At 43.2% G+C, this 16506-nt stretch overlaps 1 protein-coding gene across 3 annotated transcripts in view; it reads left to right on the top strand.

Annotated features, from left to right (window-relative positions):
- CACNA1H (calcium voltage-gated channel subunit alpha1 H) overlaps nt 1–16506 on the top strand; it is a 606200-nt gene that overhangs the window by 573966 nt on the left and 15728 nt on the right. For all 3 annotated transcript variants that reach the window (XM_073648442.1, XM_073648440.1, XM_073648441.1), the window contains exons 26-29: nt 3321–3472; nt 4537–4646; nt 11613–11746; nt 11856–11926. In XM_073648442.1, the coding sequence (XP_073504543.1) occupies nt 3321–3472; nt 4537–4646; nt 11613–11746; nt 11856–11926 (467 nt within the window). The remainder of the gene's footprint in view (nt 1–3320; nt 3473–4536; nt 4647–11612; nt 11747–11855; nt 11927–16506) is intronic.

Consider the following 16506-nt stretch of genomic DNA (forward strand, 5'->3'; position numbering starts at 1 on the left):
TACGAGTGCTCAGCTCCACAGCCCTACAAGTGCTCAGCTCCACAGTCTTACAAGTACACAGCTCCACAGTCTTACAAGTACACAACTCCACAGTCCTACAAGTGCTCAACTCCACAGTCCTACAAGTGCTCAGCTCCACAGTCCTATAAGTGCACAGCTCCACAGTCCTACAAGTGCACAGCTCCACAGTCCTACAAGTGCACAGCTCCACAGTCCTACAAGTGCTCAGCTCCACAGTCCTACAAGTGCTCAGCTCCACAGTCCTACAAATGCTCAGCTCCACAGTCCTACAAGTGCACAGTTCCACAGTCCTACAAGTGCACAACTCCACAGTCCTACGAGTGCTCAGCTCCACAGTCCTACGAGTGCTGAGCTCCACAATCCTACAAGTGCTCAGCTCCACAGTCCTACGAGTGCACAACTCCACAGTCCTACAAGTGCTCAGCTCCACAGTCCTACAAATGCTCAGCTCCACAGTCCTACAAGTGCACAGTTCCACAGTCCTACAAGTGCACAACTCCACAGTCCTACGAGTGCTCAGCTCCACAGTCCTACAAGTGCTGAGCTCCACAATCCTACAAGTGCTCAGCTCCACAGTCCTACGAGTGCACAGTTCCACAGTCCTACGAGTGCTCAGCTCCACAGTCCTACAAGTGCACAGCTCCACAGTCCTACAAGTGCACAGCTCCACAGTCCTACAAGTGCTCAGCTCCAGTCTTACAAGTACACAGCTCCACAGTCCTACAAGTGCACAGCTCCACAGTCCTACAAGTGCTCAGCTCCGCAGTCCTACAAGTGCTCAGCTCCACAGTCCTAAAAGTGCTCAGCTCCACAGTCCTACGAGTGCTCAGCTACACTGTCCTAAAAGTCCTCAGCTCCACAGTCCTACAAGTGCTTAGCTCCACAGTCCTACAAGTCTTCAGCTCCACAGTCCTACAAGTGCACAGCTCCACAGTCCTACAAGTGCTCAGCTTCACAGTCCTACGTAGCTCAGCTCCACAGTCCTACAAGTGCTCAGCTCCACAGTCTAACTAGTGCACAGCTCCACAGTCCTACAAGTTCACAGCTTCACAGTCCTACAAGTGCACAGCTCCACAGTCCTACAAGTGCTCAGCTCCACAGTCCTACGAGTGCTCAGCTCCACAGTCCTACGAGTGCTCAGCTCCACAGTCCTACGAGTGCTCAGCTCCACAGTCTTACAAGTACACAGCTCCACAGTCCTACAAGTGCACAGCTCCACAGTCCTACAAGTGCTGAGCTCCACAGTCCTACAAGTGCACAGTTCCACGGTCCTACAAGTGCTCAGCTCCACAGTCCTACGAGTGCTCAGCTCCACAGTCTTACAAGTACACAGCTCCACAGTCCTACAAGTGCACAGCTCCACAGTCCTACAAGTGCTGAGCTCCACAGTCCTACAAGTGCTCAGCTCCACAGTCCTACAAGTGCACAGTTCCACAGTCCTACAAGTGCACAGCTCCACAGTCCTACAAGTGCACAGCTCCACAGTCCTACAAGTGCTCAGCTCCACAGCCCTACGAGTGCTCAGCTCCACAGTCTTGCAAGTACACAGCTCCACAGTCCTACAAGTTCTGAGCTCCACAGTGCTACAAGTCCTCAGCACCACAGTCCTACAAGTGCTCAGCTCCACAGTCCTACAAGTGCTCAGCTCCACAGTCCTACAAGTGCTCAGCTCCACAGTCCTACAAGTCCTCAGCTCCACAGTCCTACAAGTGCTCAGCTCCACAGTCCTACAAGTCCTCAGCTCCACAGTCCTACAAGTCCTCAGCTCCACAGTCCTACAAGTCCTCAGCTCCACAGTCCTACAAGTCCTCAGCTCCACAGTCCTACAAGTGCTCAGCTCCACAGTCCCATAGTTTAGTTTCACATATCCTCTACCAATATATGCTTAGTGAAATTTCTATAAAATTAACCTAAATTATTGACAATCCAAAATTAAGTGAACAGGAGATTCCTCTAGTGTCTGCCAGCCATGGGCATTAAGGGCATGATTCAATTGTACCCAACTTTACCAGGAGGAGCATTGTCAGGCGGATTCATTGGCAAATAACAAGCACGGCCGGGCTCCTCTGTGTTACGAGCCCTGCAGAACGCACTCCGGGACCTCCGGCAGCTGCCGCTTATTCAGGCTCTGATATGCCCCATGTATATTTGGATTTGGGTGCTCGAGGAGACCTGCACAATGTCTTCCCATGCTGCTGTTTTGCAGTGTCGCTGACATGTCTTGTTCCTTGTCAATGTGATGCCATTCTTTTCGGAGAGACACTTGCGAGTTAATTTCAGCGGCATTCACAAGAGCGAGCGTTGTATTTCCGGAAACACATCTTTTCTTTGTTTTTTTGTCCACTTGCGCCAAGTTCCTGAATCTTGTTTGTCCAGGCACATTGACTGCATATTTGGCAACTGTCGGGGTAAGGTCACACATAGCGGGCACAGGTCAGTGTCTGTGTTACCGGCAAAATATGTACAGACATAAGTAAGAAATGTTAAACCTCACAGCATTGCGTTTTTTTTGGCCGTGACTCTTAGATGTGGTTTTTCTCTAAAGAAATACTTCTGGCGAGACTTTATCATGAGTCAGAAACACACCCTCATATGCAAAACCCATATAACAGTGACCACTATAGCAAACTCATGAAGATTGCCCCCATGAGTAGTGCCAATCAGAGTGTATACATGAAGAGTGCCATCTAAACTGGCTACCCTTTCTCCATAGCTCCCACAGAGCAGTGGAGAGGACCACAAAGATGTGGAATGGAGACCAACCAACCACTGGACAATAAGGACCAGGTCACTTAACCAACAGAACCGAAGGCTGAGGCATCAAACCACTGAGTGATAAAGACTCGTGATGATCAGCATGAATAGTGCCATCCCCAACAACCCCATGGCTAGCAATCCAGAGATCCCCCATGAGTAGTGCCAATCAGAGCTCCAATATAATTACTGTAGAACTACACTGCTGCCATTAATAGTGCCGTCCAGAGCGCCCCTATAGATAGTGCCACAAATAGTGCCAGGTAGGAGCTTTCAATGAGAATCAAATTACACACAGATTCATCTCTGCTAGATCTGTGCTCCCATCACTGGGATAACCCCATACCACTGGTTTATTGGTGCAGTTTTTAGGTTAGCCTAGCACTATGTTCTGTCTGTATATCTGTCTGTCCACCCATCTTGTCCGCCATCGGTCTGTGATGCAACGTCCACCAGCTGTTTGTGCTTTTTTAATGTCCGACATCCACATGTTCCTCATCGACCTGCTAATATTTCACTTTGCGGCTCTTACATTTTTTACACAGAGGCCCAGAGGAGACCGTACTATGCGGACTATTCCCCGACCCGGAAATACATACATTCACTGTGTACCAGCCACTACCTGGACCTCTTCATCACCTTCATCATTGGTATCAATGTTATCACCATGTCTATGGAGCACTTCAACCAACCCACGGTAGGTAACAAGACCACGCTATGAAACACTTTCCATTGATAACCTTTTCTCACCCTTTAAGTAAAATATAGGGAGAACTTGCCACTTTAATAGCCCTATAGACCCACCTTCACCAACCACTGTTGGACAATCGGGTCAGGTAGAAGAACTGGTAGACCACCAGGTGCACAGTAGCCTTCAGCTCACTACCTCATATCTTCTCTATCACCTTATGGGTCTTCTAGTCACTATTTATATAGGTAGGGTGGGAACTGATGACGATTGGGACCCCATCTCTTTGGAAATGAGAGTCACCGGAGAGCCATTTGGTGATCTAATCGAAGAAGGGTTGGCCTCCCTTGCGTGTAGCTGGCTAGTTTGTGTCCATAGACCAATAAAAAAGACTATAAGCATGTGATGGCTAGTTGGACGTGGACCAAACCAACCAATGGACACCATGGACAAGGACCTGAAAGCAACAAACCCAAAGACCCAAGGCTTCAAGCCATTAAGTAACAATGACCAAGACCAAATACTTCCAACCACGTAGAAGATAAATTGGCTCACCTGAGCATTGAGATTTTCAGTTCCTGGTGACTGGGGGCCCTGTTACTGTTCTGGCAGAGGGGCCACCTTGGTAAATTTAATAAAAAATATACCAAGTGATGGATGGCATATTGCGATGGGTTGCATTTCTGATTTTTTTGAAGATTATTCAGATATCTTGGCATTCTGATCACCATGAAGATAGTATGTCAGTGCTGGAGATCCGCTTCTGCCCCCCATCTTGTACAACCATGTTGTCATGCATAATTCATGCAGCCTTTCGTGTCGGATTACGTAAATGATCCTGCCAATCCATCTGCTTCTCATAATATTTTGGCCTCATTTGCTGTTTTTTGAAGTATTTGGCCAGACGATAACAAACAAGAAGAGAACAGAAGAACAAGTTCTGGTGCGATTACACACATCCTCTCTATGAGTGGGGTCACACGGTTCAAGGAAGGGTTTAATCTCAGCGAAACCAGATGGGATCATGTTTATGTGAAAATAACTAATCTCTCCGTGTTCATGTTTTCTTCTAGTCCCTCGAGGAGGCTCTGAAATACTGTAACTACGTCTTCACCATCGTCTTTGTTTTTGAAGCTCTGCTCAAGCTGGTTGCCTTTGGATTTCGAAGATTCTTCAAAGACAGGTACAGTGTAATTATCACAGCACAGCCATAGAGCGGAGACTGAAGAGTGATTACATGCACAGCTGATATTTACACCAAATAGGGGGGGGGGGGTGACACCTGAAGTACTGCCCCCTGTGTACAGAAGTACAACTACTATAATACTGCCCCTATGTACAAGAATATAACTACTATAATACTGCCCCTATGTACAAGAATATAACTACTATAATACTGCCCCTATGTACAGGAATATAACTACTATAATACTGCTCCCCTATGTATAAGAATATAACTACTATAATACTGCCCCTATGTACAAGAATATAACTACTATAATACTGTCCCTATGTACAAGAATATAACTACTATAATACTGCTCATATGTACAAGAATATAACTACTATAATACTGCCCCTATGTACAAGAATATAACTACTATAATACTGCCCCTATGTACAAGAATATAACTACTATAATACTGCTCCTATGTACAAGAATATAACTACTATAATACTGCTCCTATGTACAAGAATATAACTACTTTAATACTGCTCCTATGTACAAAAATATAACTACTATAATACTGCTCCTATGTACAAGAATATAACTACAATAATACTGCCCCCTATGTACAAGAATATAACTACTATAATACTGCACCTATGTACAAGAATATAACTACTATAATACTGCCCCCTATGTACAAGAATATAACTACTATAATACTGCCCCCTATGTACAAGAATATAACTACTATAATACTGCCTCCTATGTACAAGAATATAACTACTATAATACTGCCCCCTATGTACAAGAATATAACTACTATAATACTGCTCCTATGTACAGGAATATAACTACTATAATACTGCTCCCTATGTACAAGAATATAACTACTATAATACTGCTCCCTATGTACAAGAATATAACTACTATAATACTGCCCCCTATGTACAAGAATATAACTACTATAATACTGCCCCCTATGTACAAGAATATAACTACTATAATACTGCCCCCTATGCACAGAAATACAACTACTATAATACTGCCCCTATGTACAGAAATACAACTACTATAATACTGCCCACTATGTACAAGAATATAACTACTATAATACTGCTCCTATGTACAAGAATATAACTACTATAATACTGCTCCCTATGTACAAGAATATAACTACTATAATACTGCCCCCTATGTACAAAAATATAACTATTATAATACTGCCCCTATGTACAAGAATATAACTACTATAATACTGCCCCTATGTACAAGAATATAACTACTATAATACTGCCCCCTATGTACAAGAATATAACTACTATAATACTGCCCCTATGTACAAGAATATAACTACTATAATACTGCCCCTATGTACAAGAATATAACTACTATAATACTGCCCCCTATGTACAAGAATATAACTACTATAATATTGCTCCCTATGTAGAAGAATATAACTACTATAATACTGCCCTATGTACAAGAATATAACTACTATAATACTGCCCCTATGTACAAGAATATAACTACTATAATACTGCCCCTATGTACAAGAATATAACTACTATAATACTGCCCCTATGTACAAGAATATAACTACTATAATACTGCTCCTATGTACAAGAATATAACTACTTTAATACTGCCCCTATGTACAAGAATATAACTACTATAATACTGCCCCTATGTACAAGAATATAACTACTATAATACTGCCCCCTATGTACAAGAATATAACTACTATAATACTGCCCCTATGTACAAGAATATAACTACTATAATACTGCCCCTATGTACAAGAATATAACTACTATAATACTGCCCCCTATGTACAAGAATATAACTACTATAATACTGCCCCTATGTACAAGAATATAACTACTATAATACTGCTCCCTATGTACAAGAATATAACTACTATAATACTGCTCCCTATGTACAAGAATATAACTACTATAATACTACCCCCTATGTACAAGAATATAACTACTATAATACTGCTCCTATGTACAAGAATATAACTACTATAATACTGCTCCCTATGTACAAGAATATAACTACTCTAATACTGCCCCCTATGTACAAGAATATAACTACTATAATACTGCTCCTATGTACAAGAATATAACTACTATAATACTGCTCCCTATGTACAAGAATATACTATAATACTGCCCCCTATGTACAAGAATATAACTACTATAATACTGCTCCCTATGTACAAGAATATAACTACTATAATATTGCCCCCTATGTACAAGAATCTAACTACTATAATACTATCCCTATGTACAAGAATATAACTACTATAATACTGCCCCTATGTACAGGAATATAACTACTATAATACTGCTCCCTATGTACAAGAATATAACTACTATAATACTGACCCTATGTACAAGAATATAACTACTATAATACTGCCCCCTATGTACAAGAATATAACTACTATAATACTGCTCCTATGTACAGAATATAACTACTGTAATACTGCCCCTATGTACAAGAATATAACTACTGTAATACTGCCCCTATGTATAAGAATATAACTACTATAACACTGCCCCCTATGTACAAGAATATAACTACTATAATACTGCCCCTATGTACAAGAATATAACTACTATAATACTGCTCCTATGTACAAGAATATAACTACTATAATACTGCTCCCTATGTACAAGAATATAACTACTATAATACTGCCCCCTATGTACAAGAATATAACTACTATAATACTGCCCCCATGTACAAGAATATAAAAGTTTTGAGAATTTTCCTTTCTTTGGCATTACTCTTGAGTTTTCTTACATTGTAGTATAATTTACTGGTTGGGGATTGCACAGACCAATGTCATAAATTCTCCCTTCCTCCATGATAAGCAGCATCACAGAGCTGCAGATCTCAGTACAGAAAAGATATTAGGGTAAAGGCGGGTAGTTAGGGGTGACTTACGGCCGTGAGTGTCTGACATGTAGTCTCCAGGTAATCACCGCAGCAGCATTGTCCCCTCTCTCTTTGCCCTGTTCAGTGCTGCGGGGGGTCCCTCCATATTGTCTCTTCTTTATGCCTCTCTTACCAATGAATACAATTTATATGGTGCTGAGCACTTTGTAAAGCTGAGATATCATCAGAGCGGCCTGTGCCAGGGGAGATGCCATGAGTCACTAACCTTTTTATTATCCAAATCAACCCTGAGCGGTTATACTGCGGAGCAGAGGATGGCGGTGCCGCACTGAGCCAGGAGGGTTTAGTGCATGCGGAAAAGGCACCTTGAGACAGTAAATACCGAGAATAAATACCGGAGCTTTGTAAAGTGAGATGAGAAACACTGGGATTATCCAAACCAACAGGACATTACTGCCGTCACCTACAGCAACTAAAAATGATGAAAACCGCTGTAGTAGCGACATGGAGCCCATCACAATTATATGACCGCAATATGGGTTTGATTTTTCAGTACTCGAAAGTCATCTATCAATTCTTATGGGATGGAGTCAGTGGTGGCCATACATATCCGCCCAAAGGAAGTAATTTCAGGGAAAATTTACTTATTTTGATGTAAATTCCCCTATAGCAGTGTCAGAAAAGTAGCCCCGTGAACAGTGTCAGATCAGTTGCCCTATAAACAGTATAAGAACAGTTCCCCTATGAACAGTATCAGAACAGTTCCCCTATAAACAATGTCAGGACAGTTCCCATACAAACAGTACCAGAACAGTTCCCCTATAAACAGTACCAGAACAGTTCCTCCATCAACAGTGTCAGAACAGTTCCCCTATAAACAGTGTCAGAACAGTTCCCCTATAAACAGTATCAGAACAGTTCCCCCATAAACAGTGTCAGAACAGTTCCCCTATAAACAGTGTCAGGACAGTTCCCCTATAAACAGTACCAGAACAGTTCCCCCACAAACAGTGTCAGAACAGTTCCCCTATAAACAGTACCAGAACAGTTCCCCCATAAACAGTGTCAGCACAGTTCCCCTATAAACAGTGTCAGAACAGTTCCCCTATAAACAGTGTCAGAACAGTTTCCCTATAAACAGTGTCAGGACAGTTCCCCTATAAACAGCGTCAGAACAGTTCCCCTATAAACAGTGTAAGGACAGTTTCCCTATAAACAGTATCAGAACAGTTCCCCTATAAACAGTGTCAGTACAGTTCTCCTTTAAACAGTACCAGAACAGTTCTCCTTTAAACAGTGTAAGAACAGTTCCCCTATAAACAGTGGCAGGACAGTTCCCCTATAAACAGTGGCAGGACAGTTCCCCTTAAACAGTGTCATACAGGGCCTATCTTTACACAGACATAGAACTAAATGATAAAATCTTTGCTGCCTGCTGTCTCCACTAGGGGGCGCTCACTACATACATATTTATACAGGTCCATTAAAGTCAGTTCATCTGAGATTAGAAATCTGTATGGAGTAAATTGTATTGTTACATTTTGGGGGGAGTTAGGGGGTTAGTTTTGTCCCTTGTTTAGTTGTATGGGTATAATTTATTAAAAAGATTTGCCCTACTGAGAGCCCGATGATTACCGCTGCCAAGTCTCAACGTTTTTGCTAATTTTCCCAACAGCGCTCCCGCAGGGACCCGCAGGTATAACAACTCACCGTGCTAATTTATCTGAGCTCCAATATTTGCCGATGGACTAAATCACAACATTATGTGAAGTTTCACAAGTTCTAATCTCGCTGTTTTAGAAAAGAAATGAAAACTAAGTACTGCAACCAACAAAACACTATAAGACGCAGCAAAGTGTAGAGAACCCAAAACATTTAGAAGAAATCAAACGTTCCCTGGTGGTCTGGGGCAGTGGAAGGAGTTCATATTTTTATTTGTTGATAGTCTACGGTAGACAAGCGGTTGATATTTTATTTCCTGGAGGTCTAGGGTGGTGAAGTAGTTAACACTTGGCTCCCTGGAGGTCTAGGGTAATCCCCCCTTTCTTGGTGGTCTAGGGTGCAAGAAGGGACAATATTTTACTCACTGCTGGTCTGAGTGGTTAATATTTTAGATACGAGTGGTCTAGGGTGGTCCAGGGTAATGCCCCCTATCTTGGTGGTCTATGATGTAAAAACGGATATTATTTTATTCCCTGCTGGTCTAGGGAACACTAGCTGTTAATATCTTAGTCCCTGGTGGTCTATGGCAGAGGCGAGGTTAGTAATGGGTCTAGGGTTCAGGTCTATGGTAAAAGAAGGGGATAATAATTTACGGCATGGCTAAGTTAGAGGAGAGGTTAATGTGTTATGTCCTGCTGGGCTAGGGTTAGTCCCAGGTGGTCTCGGGCAATGACCCCTTCTTTGGAAGCCTAGAGTACAAAGGGGACAATATTTTATTCACTGCTGGTCTTAGTGGTTAATATTTTAGATACTAGTGGTATATGATGGTGGAGGAGGTAATATTCGAGTCCCTGGTGGTCTAGGTTAATGCCCCTATCTTGGTGGTCTAGGATGCAAAAAAATATATTATTTTATTCCCTGCTGGTCTGGGGAAGACTGCGTGATAGTTTTTTATTCCATAGTGGTCTAAGGTAGTGAAGGGTTTACATATTTTTTCTGCTACGCTACGGAAGACGAGAGGTTGATATTTTCCTTGGTGGTCTAGTGTAGTGTTGGCTTTTATCACTTAAGTCCCTGGTGGTCCAGGGTTATTCTCCCTTCATTAATGGTCAAATGTAGAAGAGGGGAACAATATATTTTTCTGTGCTGCTGTAGGGGAGACGAGGAATTAATCTTTTAGCGCCTAACAGTCTATGGGAATACTCATTTCCACGGCGAGGTGGGGTAAGAAAAGGGTTAATATGTTATATCCTGCTGGGCTAGGGTACATGAGGGATTGATAGTTATTTTCCCTGGTGGTCTAGGGCAGAGGAGAGGTTAATAATGGATTACTCTGTGGTAAAAGAAGGTAATAATAACTTATTCACTGCAGAGCGAAGTTAGACAAGGGGTTAATATAATATGTCCTGCTGGGTCGGGGTAACAATTTATTCCATGGTGGTCTTGTAGAGTGGCAAGATGAATTATTTATTGGTGGTCTAAAGTACTTTCCCCTTTCTTGCTGGTCTGGAGTAGAAGAAGGGGATATTATTCTGTTTTCTGCGCATGTATTCAATGGGTTACTATTTATTTCCCTGCTGGTCTAGAGGTGATGTCCCCTTCCTTGGTGGTCTATAGTACTTTCTCCCTCCTTGGTGGTCTATGGTAGAAGAAGAGGATTATAATGTATTCCTTGTAGGACTAGAGTACACAAGTGGTTGATATTAAACCCCAGTGTGGTCTAAGGTGGAAGATAGGTAATGTCCCCTTCCATGGTCCCTTTCCTTGGTGGTCTAGGTTAGAAGAAAAGGACAATAATCATTTTCCCTGCTGTCCTAGAGTACACAAGTGGTTGATATTAAACCCCAGTGTGGCCTAGGGTAGAAGAAGGGGATAATAATAATTGTCCCTGCTGTCCTAGAGTACACAAGTGGTTGCTATTAAACCCCAGTTTGGTCTAAGGTGGAAGATAGGTAATGTCCCCTTCCATGGTCCCTTTCCTTGGTGGTCTAGGTTAGAAGAAAAGGACAATAATCATTTTCCCTGCTGTCCTAGAGCACACAAGGGGTTGATACATTCCCTGGTGGCCTGGGGCAATGTTTACTTCTCCTTACTTGATGATTTAGGGTAGAAGAGGATTTAATGTTTTTCCTTGATATTTTATTTCTTGGTGGTCTTGTGTAGAGCGTGTGCAATCCTGGTGGTCCGGTGGTTTACTCGCCACTCCAGACTGCAGCAATCACTGGGCCTCATGTCCTATAAGGTGCAGAGACATTCCAGATACAAAGTCCATGTTGCTTTCTCCACTATTTCTGCACATTTATCAGATTTGCCGTTGGGGTTGGGTGACGCCCCCATGTGGGGACCGTAATTGGGACCGAATTATGAGGACTGTTTCTTAACTCTATATATCGCTTATGTCACTTGCAGATGGAACCAGCTGGACCTGGCTATTGTCCTGCTCTCCATCATGGGCATCACACTGGAGGAGATCGAAATGAACGCCGCCCTTCCCATCAATCCCACTATCATCCGCATCATGAGGGTGCTGAGGATTGCCCGAGGTGAGACCCCTGATACTGCACCTCACAGTAACCCCCGTGTAGTGATTGGGGGAGCAGAGAACCTGATGACTATCATGTGTCTACATAACCTGTCTGCTTATCATTGTAGTCCTGAAGCTTTTAAAGATGGCGACAGGAATGCGAGCTCTGCTGGATACAGTGGTCCAAGCCCTGCCGCAGGTAACCCACAATAGTACACCCAATAATGCCACCAAAACAGTATTATAGTAGTTATATTCTTGTATATAGGAGCAGTATTATAGTAGTTATATTCTTGTACATAGGGGGCAGTATTATAGTAGTTATATTCTTGTACATAGGGGGCAGTATTATAATAGTTATATTCTTGTACATAGGAGCAGTATTATAGTAGTTATATTCTTGTACATAGGGGCAGTATTATAGTAGTTATATTCTTGTACATAGGGAGCAGTATTATAGTAGTTATATTCTTGTACATAGGAGCAGTATTATAGTAGTTATATTCTTGTACATAGGAGCAGTATTATAGTAGTTATATTCTTGTATATAGGAGCAGTATTATAGTAGTTATATTCTTGTGCATAGGGGCGGTATTATAGTAGTTATATTCTTGTACATAGGGTTAGTATTATAGTAGTTATATTCTTGTACATAGGGGGCAGTATTATAGTAATTAGAAGAGGCCTAAGCTCTGATTACAGGGTCATTGTGATATTCTTACAGGTATAATGTGTTTTATTATGTTATCTCATTGCCTCTCGGCCATTCTTTGCTGAATACAGAGTGCCCCTTTAATGTCATATTTTCGATCAGGAGTGATTACAGCATTGTCTGTGTTTGCTGACGCTGTATCCATGGACTCTCACCAAATTCCTGAGGATTTCCACAAATACTCCCTGGTGCCACGCTCCGACAAGCACTATTTTTAGTTCGGCCGGACGACTTATTTCTGTTAAGTTAAGACGTCTTCGTGTAAACTCTTAGTGGATTTTCTGGGCCGGAGCGAGGGCAGAAAGCAAAAATACCAACCCAGGCCAGATTTAATCTTTATAAGGAATAGACATCGTCCTGGAGGAGAAGATGCTGGAAGTAACTCATCAACATCTGTTTCTTAAACCTTTGCAGCTTTCCTACTTATAGACGTTATGAGCGCTTACAACCATCATCATCGTCATCATCGTCATTTAAAGGGATGCTGCATATAGCTCAGTTCTGGTAGACTGTATTACCCCAGGAATGACATAATTCACATTACAAATATACAGAGAGATGCTGTCTGCATCAGGATGTGCATGGGAAAAAGCTCAGACATTAACCCTTCACCTGCTGTAGGCCTGTGTCCACCAATCAGTGATCCCCCCCATACATTCGGAGTTGACTGCTGCTGCTGAGATCTATTACTGAGTTAGGACCCATCAGGATCCTCTTACCATTAATCAGGTCTTTTAAGACTTTGTTTTGAGGAGGGTTTCTACCAAATTAGGGGTCAATCGAGATCCATGAAGGTAAAATATTTGATAGGGCAAACGGATAATAGGTGAGAAAACCAAAGCACAAACAGCCGTGGTAGTATAATTATACAGTATCTCTTAAAAGTGCAAAAGAGCTCTCAAAAACAATAGAGAAAAAAATGCTAAATACCACCGTATAGTGCTCAGATTATAAAAACATGTATTTTCTATATGTAGTACCATATACTGCTTAAATTATACCCAAATAACATCACCATATTGAAATAAGTACATGAAGATTCAGTGCCACAAACAATAGTGTAAGAAAGTGCAAAATAATACCGCCATATAGTGCTTAAATTGTAAAACTATATAATATCTAAATATAGTATCATATACTGCCTAAATTATACCCAAATAACATCACCATATTGTGCAACGTACACAAAGAAGCAGTGCCCACATAATAGTGTAAGATAGTGCTAAGTGATACCGCAATATGTTGCCTAAGTTATCACACATGCAATGCTCAAATATCATCAGATATTTGCCAAAACTATACAAACTTGCAGGGCACAAAATATTAGTGAAAGCGCAAAAAATACCATCATACAGTGCCCAAATAATAAAACCATATAGTGTCTATTTAATACCACCATATACTGAACGAATTATAACACATACAATACCTAAATATCATCATTTACTGCATGTCCCAAAGTACACAATCCAACAGTGTCCATTTAGTTCACAAAGAATAGTAAAAGAAGGTGCAAATAATACCGTATTGTGCCCAAATGGTAAAACCATATAGTGTATGTGTATATATAATGTCACCATGCACTGCCCAATATATAACACAAAATCCGCATAACATCAGTATATTACCCAAAGTGTACACACATAGAGTGCCTAAATAATGCTACTAAGGTAATATCATATACTGCACAAATAACATCGCCATATAGTGAGTGATGCAATACTACCATATAATGCTGAAATAGTAAAACATACCGTACATCACATATTGCCTAAATAATACCACCATACAGTGCCCAAATAAAACTGCCAAACAATGTCCCAAGGTAAAAAAAAATATGTTACATAAATAGATATGGACAACTTATTACAGGGAGAGGTCCATACGCCTCCTCGCCAAAATGGCAAAAAAAATTGTGACGTTTTTAACTAATGGGACTGATGAAAAAAATCTAGCGGTCTGATAGGGTATGAGTCTAGTGTACCATTATGTAGTATAGGGTATACATTTTAGGTATTTATTAGAGGAGTTTTACCCCCACTTTTCCCAGCTGTCCTCACAGCAATTGACAGGTTGCTATGTATGCAAATATAAATAATACCGCCATATAGTGTCCAAAGAAGAATGCCGTACAGAATCACGTAATAGGGCTTACACTCTGAGTCTCTAAGGGCTTAGTCATACTACATTAGTCATGTATGTCAGAGATGTAGAGAGGATTCCCCAGTGTATGCCGCCAACATATGCCAGTGCGTCATAAAGCGGGAAAGTGGGAAAACGGACACAAGCAGCAGAGCTCGCATGTGGTATCACTGAGTCACGAGCAGCTGGAGCACAGGACGTGCCGCTCCTGCCCTCGCAGCAGCTTGGCGCTCGTACAACTTCCTGACAGCCCTCCCTGGGTATTATGTGCTCGCATGACTGACATGCCACCGTGCGGCTGACGGGTAGAAATAATCGATGCGGGGAAAAGCAGAGGAGATGTGCGAAACTAGGAAGCCAGTACCCGCCTCCGGCACTGCTCTCCTGGCGAGGGACATTATGTCTGCAGTCCTCACTGTGGTGAAGTGTGCCACACGCTGAATACCTGCCAACACGCAGCGTGCCCGCTCAGGATGCCGCACAGAGGGGACGTGTGCCCAGCTGGGTGGCATATGAGCTGGTCACATGCTGGCGGGGAGCGCAAACCAACTGGCCAAAGGAGCAACATATTAATTTCCATCAAAGCTTAATAGTGATTAAAAAATGCCCGGGGTCATCATAGCCCTCCTAAAATGCCCCATTCCACATAGTGCCCCCTCCACATAGTGCCCCCTCCATATAGTGCCCCCTCCACATAGTGCCTCCTCCACATAGTGCCTCCTCCACATAGTGCCTCTTCATATAGTGCCCCCTCCATATAGTGCCCCCTCCACATAGTGCCCCCTCCATATAGTGCCCCCTCCATATAGTGCCCCTTCATATAGTGCCCCCTCCACATAGTGCCCCCTCCATATAGTGCCCCCTCCACATAGTGCCTCCTCCACATAGTGCCTCCTCCACATAGTGCCTCTTCATATAGTGCCCCCTCCATATAGTGCCCCCTCCACATAGTGCCCCCTCCATATAGTGCCCCCTCCATATAGTGCCCCTTCATATAGTGCCCCCTCCACATAGTGCCCCCTCCATATAGTGCCCCCTCCACATAGTGCCTCCTCCAAATAGTGCCCCTTCATATAGTGCCCCCTCCATATAGTGCCCCCTCCATATAGTGCCTCCTCCACATAGTGCCCCTTCATATAGTGCCCCCTCCATATAGTGCCCCCTCCACATAGTGCCCCCTCCATATAGTGCCCCCTCCACATAGTGCCCCCTCCATATAGTGCCCCCTCCATATAGTGCCCCTTCATATAGTGCCCCCTCCACATAGTGCCCCCTCCATATAGTGCCCCCTCCACATAGTGCCTCCTCCAAATAGTGCCCCTTCATATAGTGCCCCCTCCATATAGTGCCCCTCCATATAGTGCCCCCTCCACATAGTGCCCCCTCCACATAGTGCCTCCTCCACATAGTGCCCCTCCATATAATGTCCCTCCACATAGTGCCCCCTCCACATAGTGCCCCCTCCACCTAGTGCCCCCTCCATATAGTGCCCCTCCATATAGTTCCCCCTTCATATAGTCCCCCTCCACATAGTGCCTCCTCCCCATAGTGCCCCTCCATATAGTGCCCCCTCCACATAGTGCCACTCCATATAGTGCCCCTCCACATAGTGCCCCCTCCACCTAGTGCCCCCTCCACCTAGTGCCCCCTCCATATAGTGCCCCCTCCATATAGTTCCCCCTTCATATAGTGCCCCTCCACATAGTGCCTCCTCCACATAGTGCCCCCTCCATATAGTGCCCCTCCATATAGTTCTCCCTTCATATAGTGCCCCCTCCACCTAGTGCCTCTTCCACATAGTGCCCCTCCATATACTGCCCCCTCCACATAGTGCCTCCTCCACATAGTGCCCCCTCCATATAGTGCCCCCTTCATATAGTGCCCCCTCCACATAGTGCCTCCTCCACATAGTGCCCCCTCCATAT

Source organism: Phyllobates terribilis, unplaced genomic scaffold (genome assembly GCF_046119375.1).
Source record: "Phyllobates terribilis strain yellow unplaced genomic scaffold, ASM4611937v1 Scaffold_9__5_contigs__length_417890890, whole genome shotgun sequence".
Taxonomy (NCBI): domain Eukaryota; kingdom Metazoa; phylum Chordata; class Amphibia; order Anura; family Dendrobatidae; genus Phyllobates; species Phyllobates terribilis.